General features: G+C 38.5%; 1 protein-coding gene across 2 annotated transcripts in view; it reads right to left on the bottom strand.

The window, feature by feature from the left end:
* Positions 1 to 1,563: 1,563 nt before the first annotated feature.
* The window catches only part of LOC149004132 (hyperosmolality-gated Ca2+ permeable channel 1.2-like), an 82,994-nt gene continuing 76,598 nt past the window's right edge, over positions 1,564 to 7,959 (bottom strand). For both annotated transcript variants that reach the window (XM_089168319.1, XM_089168320.1), the window contains exons 11-12: positions 2,692 to 2,925; positions 1,564 to 2,100 (exon numbers count right to left, since the gene is read on the bottom strand). In XM_089168319.1, the coding sequence (XP_089024445.1) occupies positions 1,852 to 2,100; positions 2,692 to 2,925 (483 nt within the window). In that variant the 3' untranslated portion in view covers positions 1,564 to 1,851. The remainder of the gene's footprint in view (positions 2,101 to 2,691; positions 2,926 to 7,959) is intronic.

Genomic DNA, 7,959 nt, shown 5'->3' with positions numbered 1-7,959 from the left:
GAGTCTGAATTTGCAAATTTGGAAAAATAAAAGCTTTAGAATGTGAAGGAAGAAGTGCTTTATTTACACCCACACCTTCGCATTTTCATTTTACACGGTTAAATAGATTTATTGACATATGAATACATGATGCAAATCAGTTGACAATTGGCAGCCGCCAAGAAAATCATAAAAGCACAGATTTTACTAATCCAAAACCCAGTTGAATTTTTAGATTCAGTCAGTTTGAGTCATAGGTTTAGTAAGATATAGGAAATATTTATATTATTATGGGAAATGATGTCTTTGTCTATCTTAGGAGTTACATCCATAAAATATTAGGTTTATAATTCTATTAGATTTCTATGTTTGAATTTTTTTTCGGTTGAAATTTCTATGTTTGAAGTACTCATTAGGGAGTTAAAAATTTCTCTGTTTGAAGTCCTAATTAGGGAGTTAGTCTTAGTCTTAGTTTAGAAGTCCTTGTTATACTTGTAAAAATCTGGGCAGCTGCTTGTGAAGTCCAAATCCCCTCTCTATGAGCACTCTCTAACACACATTTTGTGTGGAGCTCACACAATAATGCTCCCTTGATGCTTTTGTATTACATATTTTGTGTGGAGTCCATGAAGGATCTGCCGGAGTCCTACTTCTGTATTATTTTATTATTTTTAGATGTAGACCCCACCAAAGTTGTGTGGTGACAAAAGCATCAATAGAAGTGCTCTCTAAAACCAACGGGGGTTGGTCCAAGTGGTAAGCAGCTTGGTTCGCTTAAGCAATTGTGGATGCAAAAAATCCCCGCTGGGAGACTCACCCACCACAGCCAGGTGTGCGACCCGGGTCGAACACCGGATTAGTCAGGGCAAAGCCTTGGAAACCGGGGTTGGCAACAAAAAAAAAAAAAAGAAGTGCTCTCTAGATGGGGAGGTGATCCACAATCATGTATGTGAGCATTCTTTTACTCATCCCCCCCCCCCCCCTTTCTAATATGGGATTTCCTTCCCCACTTCTTCTCCCTATTCAGCCATTCCCCAACTTTCCTCACTGAAGCCCACCATACAAGATCTATCCTCAGGTTTATATTAATTGGGCGTTTGAGCACTCTTTCTCTCCTCCCCTTTCTTCTTCCTGTTCTCCTAGTTTCCTCACTGTTAAGTGCATCTAGCAGACCCATCCTTCGTTTGCATTACAGTGTTTGCAATTTCATTGTTGTAGGAGAAGAGGGGAAAGGACTTCAAAGTTTGAAATACCTAGAAAATGTATGTTTTCTACTTGTCGAAAAGCTGTATGAATGTGAATTATGCATAACTTACATTTTCTACTCTCATCTAACAGATAATGTCACTTGCAGGAATTGTAAGCACACAAATCACACAACACTGACACTAGTAACCGAATTTTCCTCGGAAGATGGATATGAACAAGAAAATTTCAATTGAATATCCACATCTATGTGGTTATACATGACAAAGCCATTGTCCTGCATAAAAATTTGAAAGGGTTCAAATTTGATAAACAACAAGGACAGTAAACCATAAGCACACCATCCCCCAATTTGAAAGGGCTCATGAATCTCCCTAGGATAAAGCATGACAATCTGTAAGCAGCATTCTTTAAAAAGCATTGATATTGCAACTATGCTCCTGAAAGGAACCAGACACCAAAGAAATAACTGTTTACACTGGAACTTCAGATCCAGTACAAAATGTAATGCACTTTTCAGTAAGAACTAATGATTTCACTATTGTGTACTGGGTTGGTCAAGCTGTTAAAACAAAAATGCAGCTGCATCTGTCGAGTTTTCTCTATACCATTTAAACAATAATCCCTCCACTGTGTATGGATTTTACGTACTGCATTTCTCACCAACTATTCAAACTTAACCTCAAGATGGGAGGATAATATTGAACCACTGTCATTGGTTGGTGCTGGAGTATTCCTTCTCGACTGGCGTTTTGTGGGGACCAGCACACTCTCCTGCTCCCAGTCTTGGGTAACTGTGTCAATCTCAACATTCTCGTTCTTGAAAATGGGATGAATATATGCACTTCGGAGGTACTCTTTCAAATTCAAATTTGGACATGTTGCACGTTCCACTGTGTCTTTCATCATTGCCTCCTAATACCCAAAATCAACGAACCAATAAGGAATTTGCAAGAAAGATGATATGATGGAACAAGAAAGAAATATGCCATGCTCTACACAATGATGTGAAAATAATCCTAATCCATGCCTAGATCCTTCCAGAATTACTGCTTTCTTTCTTATTAGATATTTCTTTAGCTAAGGACACACAAGAAGTGTACCTATTGTTAAGTCTCAGGAAAGAAAACGCAGCTCATAACAACACTAAGATCTCCTGATCAATTCTTCAGATTTATTTTGCTCTTTCCTAAATCAAGTTGCACTATGCATATCGTAAGAGTTACAACAGTAAACTCCTGAACAAAAAGTATTTAAAAATGGAGAAACCAACCAAAGTGGGAAAATGATGACCAAAATTTCTGATTATTTGATGGTAGGTATCAACATGCATCCCATAAGACTACCAGCACTGTATGCATAGTTCTGCATTTTTTAAATATCATTCTTAATTGACGAGAACAGGTTACAGTATACAAATTATTAATCAATCAGCATAACTTTCATGAATATTTCTGCATAAATTCAATGCAAGTACAAGAGTCCACACCAAAACTTCCAACAGACCTGTAAGGGGTATGCTTTAAATGCAGGTTCATAACGACCCTTGCAGAATATATGGAACCATATTGTTAGAACTGGAAGTGCAATGAGAAAGGGTGTCAACTGAGCTGCTTGCTTTGTACTCAACAATCCCATCAGCAGCAGCTGTGAGATGATCAATGCAGCAATAATACGCCCATGGACATCAGGCCAGAAAGCTGCAGCACTCTCGTATTCTTGATTGTAGACATTAATGATCTACAGAATCAGATAATCACCTCGATTAGGAATAGACTTAACCCATGTGCAACAATAGTTTTTAAAGCAGCATATGTAGGTGTAAATACACATAAGAGAGCTGAAAATCAATACAAGAACAGCAACAATAACAACACAAGCCTTGTCCCAACTAAATGGGGTTGGCTACATGGATCCTTGCCTTTGAGTCAGATATATTTAAAAGTCATACCGAATACAAGGCCTAAGCCATGCATGTCTTTCTCATCACTTCTCCAAAGGTTATCTTAGTTCTGCCCGTAGCTCTTTTAATTCCTTCAATCCAGATTATATCACTCCTTCATACGGGGGCATTTAAATGCCTCCATAAAACATGGCCATGCCATCCCAAATGACTTTCTTGTAGCTTATTACTAATTGGAGCTACTTCTGTACCAGATCTAACTTGTTTGTTTCTTACTTTATTCTTCCTAGTTTTATCACTCATCCATCTCCACATCCTCATTTCTATTATAGTTAGTTTATCTATATTATGCTTCTTACAAGCCCAACACTTTGCACCATACATCATAGTTGGTCATACGATAAAACTATAAAATTTTCATTAGAGATTTAGAGGAACTGTCAGCCACATAGAACCCGAGATGCACTTGTCCATTTCATCAACCTTATTTTAGTTTTTTGGGAAACATCATCCACTATATCAAACCTTCTTTAATTATTGTTGAAGTATACACACTTTGAGATATTTACTATTCATGGTACTGTTCACGTGAACAGTATAATGCTAGTGATGCTACTGTACTTTCTATTTCTGATGTAGGAGTCTTGCTACATAAGTTTGGGAGTTTTTAGAAAGCATAGTTTCTATTTTGGTGTTAGTTTTTATTTTCAGAACTTTCTATTTTAGGAGCTAGGAAGTTACTAAAGCTGTAATTTTTTTGTTTCCTTTTTCTAGAGGACAATTAGTTGTCTCTCAATTTGTATTAGATTCATTAGAAGCTATAAATAAAAGGGCTCTGTGATTCTAGACTTTTAAGCAAGAATCACAGGCCTTTTCTACTGGTTCTTCATCTCTCTTCTCTTCTTCTTCTTCTTCTTCTCTCTTTTCTCTGTTCAAATTCAACTGTTGTTTTGATTATTTAAAGCTTGTTTTATAACATGGCATCAGAGCAAGTTTAATCAACCTAGGGACTGTTTTCTCTCTTAGCTGCCCAGTTTTTTTTCTCCTTTTTCTTATCTAGGGCAGCCCCAACCTTCGCTGCAGTAATTGTGAATGGCTGTCCTTCTTCTTTGACTTTTGAAGCACCAAGTATCTATGTATTGATACTACAAAAGGCCCCAAGCTTTCTGAGGATATGTCTACCTATTTGATTTAACTGAGGCTGCTACTACCCTGTTTTTTTTTGTGCAAATCTGAAGTTTGATCTACACTACACTGATGTCCTGGGATTCCTCTTGATTCTTGCGAAGATATGCCCATAATTCGGATTGCAAGACCTAAGAATTGTCTTCCATTGTTTGTGTAATATCCAGCCCTATTCTAACCCTGACCCTAACCCGGATCCACTGTTGTATTCAGGTCCGAAGACCCGAAGCGGTGGTAGAAGAGACCTATGGACCATTCTTATTGATGATCATGATTCGGAGACCGAGCCTATGGACATTGATGATGATACCCCTTGCTTAAATGCATTATCAGTGTTTAAGGAAAGTCTGCGCATCGGAGAAGATTAATCTAGTTGATGTACCTAATGACCTCCTGTGCACAATCCGAAGGTATTCCCCGAAACTAGACTTCTTGATTGAATTATGGAAGAAAACCTCACTTAAATTGATTTTGTATAGCCTTTCAAATCCCTACTTGAATTTGCTGAACTAAACCTGTTTTTCTACTGAGAAACATTTTGGTCGATGCCATCGACCAAAACCATCGACCAAAGTTTCCCAGTCTGCCAAGTTAAAGATTCCATGGAATATTCCTATTCTATTTATTATGACCTCGAGCCTTGAGCCCTTGTGCAATCATTTTCTCACCTGAAATCGTGGGGAGAGCTTCCCAAGGCATCTCCTTGGCTAATGTGAATGGCACCTCATCAAAACTCATTGTTTACTATTGATTCTTGTCTACATCTTCCATACTAAGGTATGAATCACCATTCCACTCTCTATCCTACCATTTTCTATTCTTTTCTATTCCTTTCTTGCTGGTGAGACATTGGAAATGGTGCTGCAACCTTGCAACCACCACTCCAAGTGTCTACACATGATTAACCTATGAGTTTCTTAGCCATCCATTGATGCTATGCCTCCACCTCATGCCTAGCATATGTATTCCTCTATTTTTCTATTAACATCATGTCATTTTGTACCAAACTGAGTTGTAGGGCATGCTATGTTCATGTTTATCACTTCTATATGTTTCCAATCGGAATTCTATTAGTTCCCCTAGCTATTACATGCCATTTCCATGACAATGCAATCAATCCCAACTCATACCATGATGTTTGTCACTTGAACTTGTTAGCTCAATTTGGGGCTTTTTGTTTGGACCATTGGATTGGGTAAATTTCTTGACTTATAGTGTCCAACTATTGTTGTTAAGTGTTCCTCCAAGTTTCAGATTGATCCGAACACCGGAAAACCAATTTAGGATGAAAACACCCAAAATCCATCATTTTGTCCCGAAGGAAATTTTGGTCGATACCATCGACCAAAGTTGTTGCTGACAGCAACCTTGGCCAGTTTTGATCCAATTGATATCCAATCTTCCTAATTTCTTCTCTAACTTATTATTGATGTTTGTTTAGGGCCTTAACAATTATTTTGGACTATTTCTTGGTACTCTCAATTCATCATCAATTCAACCCAAGGTAAGGATGGTTATCTCCATAAATATATAGATCACCAACTTATAATTTATGTTATTGTCTATGAATAGAACCTTTTGATTACTTTTAAATCTTTATAAGACTGTTATATATGTGTTGGAACAGTAGTATTGACATCTTCATACTTTTGTCATGTTACCTTACTATTCTTGTTTACTTATGTCTATGATGATTCATTTCAATATCATGATTTAAATTTTATAATAAGATGCATTGGATGCATGAAAGATGATGAACTTGAATATGTGATTGCTTACGTATGACTTGGGATTGGGGAGTGTTCTATTGACACTTCTGTCCTTAGGCATCGGAGGGAATAGTATGGGATGTTCTCCGATGGTGCCTATAGACACTTTCCCGGGTTATTGGATGACATACATAGGACTGTCTAGTTGGTTGGCTAGGTTTATCCTTGTCGTGTCAGACCCGAATCGGAAATGCATTGAGACCGAACAACCCGTGGTAGTGTATGGTTGGATGGGCGCTCTAGGCCGGTAACCAATCCGGTAGGGGACATAAACCATGCTACGGATACCCGAAAGGGGTCATTTATTGGTAGGGTTGCAAATGGCTAGACTTGGGCTCACGGGAGCTCAAGACCGGTAACCAATCGGTGAGAGGACGTGAGAGCTTCCCGTTTACTTTTTGTGGATGACCAATAGGGTTGATGAGTCCGAAATCCGGGATTTCACTGACTCTAGTGTGAAGGATACCGGAAAGGATCACCGGGGGCGAGGAATGGATGTATCTGGATCTGACTTGACCGACTAAGTAGATGACTTGCATTGGGCTAGGCTTTACTGTGACATGCGCTAGTACTTATACCAAATGGTGATGTGAGAGAGTGGTGACCTATTCCCTTACCATGGTTTTTTAGATGACTTTATCGAACTTCCCTGGCAGACCCAAGATATCTTGTATGATTGAGGGGGAGTGACTGACCACCCAAAGAAGTATGGTGCTATGACTTAAAGCATGTCTACCCTAGAGACTAGCATTCATAGAGTTAGAATCATACTGCATCATATGTTCCATATCACATTGCATTATGTATGTTCTGTATGTGTATGATTTCTCAATATGGAATAACTACCTTGCTGAGTTCTTCGAACTCATTCCTTTTGTACAAATGTTTTTAGATTATCCTATAGGTACCGAAGACTACGATGGCACCCCCTTCGAGACGGACTATGATTCCGCATACTACCCTTCGGGTAGTGGCATCTGTGAAGATCCGAGTGTTGGTGCCGAGGAGGATTACTATCCGCACTAGGGTTAGCCCCACGGTTGTGAGGGAGCGGCAAAGCTGGGTTTACTTCATCCGTACCATTGAGGAGACTGTTATTAGAGTAGAGGAAACCCTAGCTTAGTGCCCCATTTCTCTGGTGTATTTATGGAACCTTTGGTCATGTATAACTAACTTGTTTTTGGATTATCTTTTGATACTTGAACTTGTAATTAACTTAATCACACTTCTTTTCCGCTGCTCTGAGAGAGTGGTTATCATACCTTCTCTCTCCTTTATGATTATGTTCACACTTTACTGTTATCTGTTTCCGCACTCTGATTTATTTGATCTTATCTTATTTATGATATTTAGTATTAAATGTTTTTACTTTCATTATCTTTGTTCATGATTATGTCATTGTGTATGTGGGAGGCATGGACCTAAGAATCTTGATCCTTGGACTGTGGATCACATTCCCGGGTATTCCAAATGGGGTACCGGCTGGGTGGATGTGACATTTTGTGCTATAAGTTCTGCTGCAAGTCGTATACTAGTAACCCCTGTTTTATTGAATTTCTCTCTTCTGAAAAATTCTGCTGCTACCGTCTTGCTTTACTACTACTTCCGTTGTTTATTTCAGAATCAAGTTTAACCTTCTTTTTATCTAATACTTCTACAAAGACCTAGGGCACTACTTTTCCTTCATATCGAGATCTATTAGAGTTTCAAATCTAGTAGAAGTTTGCTGCTATGGTCCGAGATCTGATAATATCTACTACTGCAACAACAATAATTGCACTTCTTCTGAGTGGATTGCTGCAGCGACAACTGCAATTATGAGATTCCAAGCTGGTTCAGTAATTTTCTCCTGATCTAATTTGCTTTTGCCTTATTTGAGGGTTAGTGGTGGTCCATAATTTTTTTCCCCCTGGTGAA

Source organism: Hakea prostrata, chromosome 9 (genome assembly GCF_041222555.1).
Source record: "Hakea prostrata isolate BN-2017 chromosome 9, UWA_Hpros_2, whole genome shotgun sequence".
Taxonomy (NCBI): domain Eukaryota; kingdom Viridiplantae; phylum Streptophyta; class Magnoliopsida; order Proteales; family Proteaceae; genus Hakea; species Hakea prostrata.
Note: the sequence above shows the minus strand (reverse complement) of the source record. Positions and strands in the feature narration are given on the sequence as shown.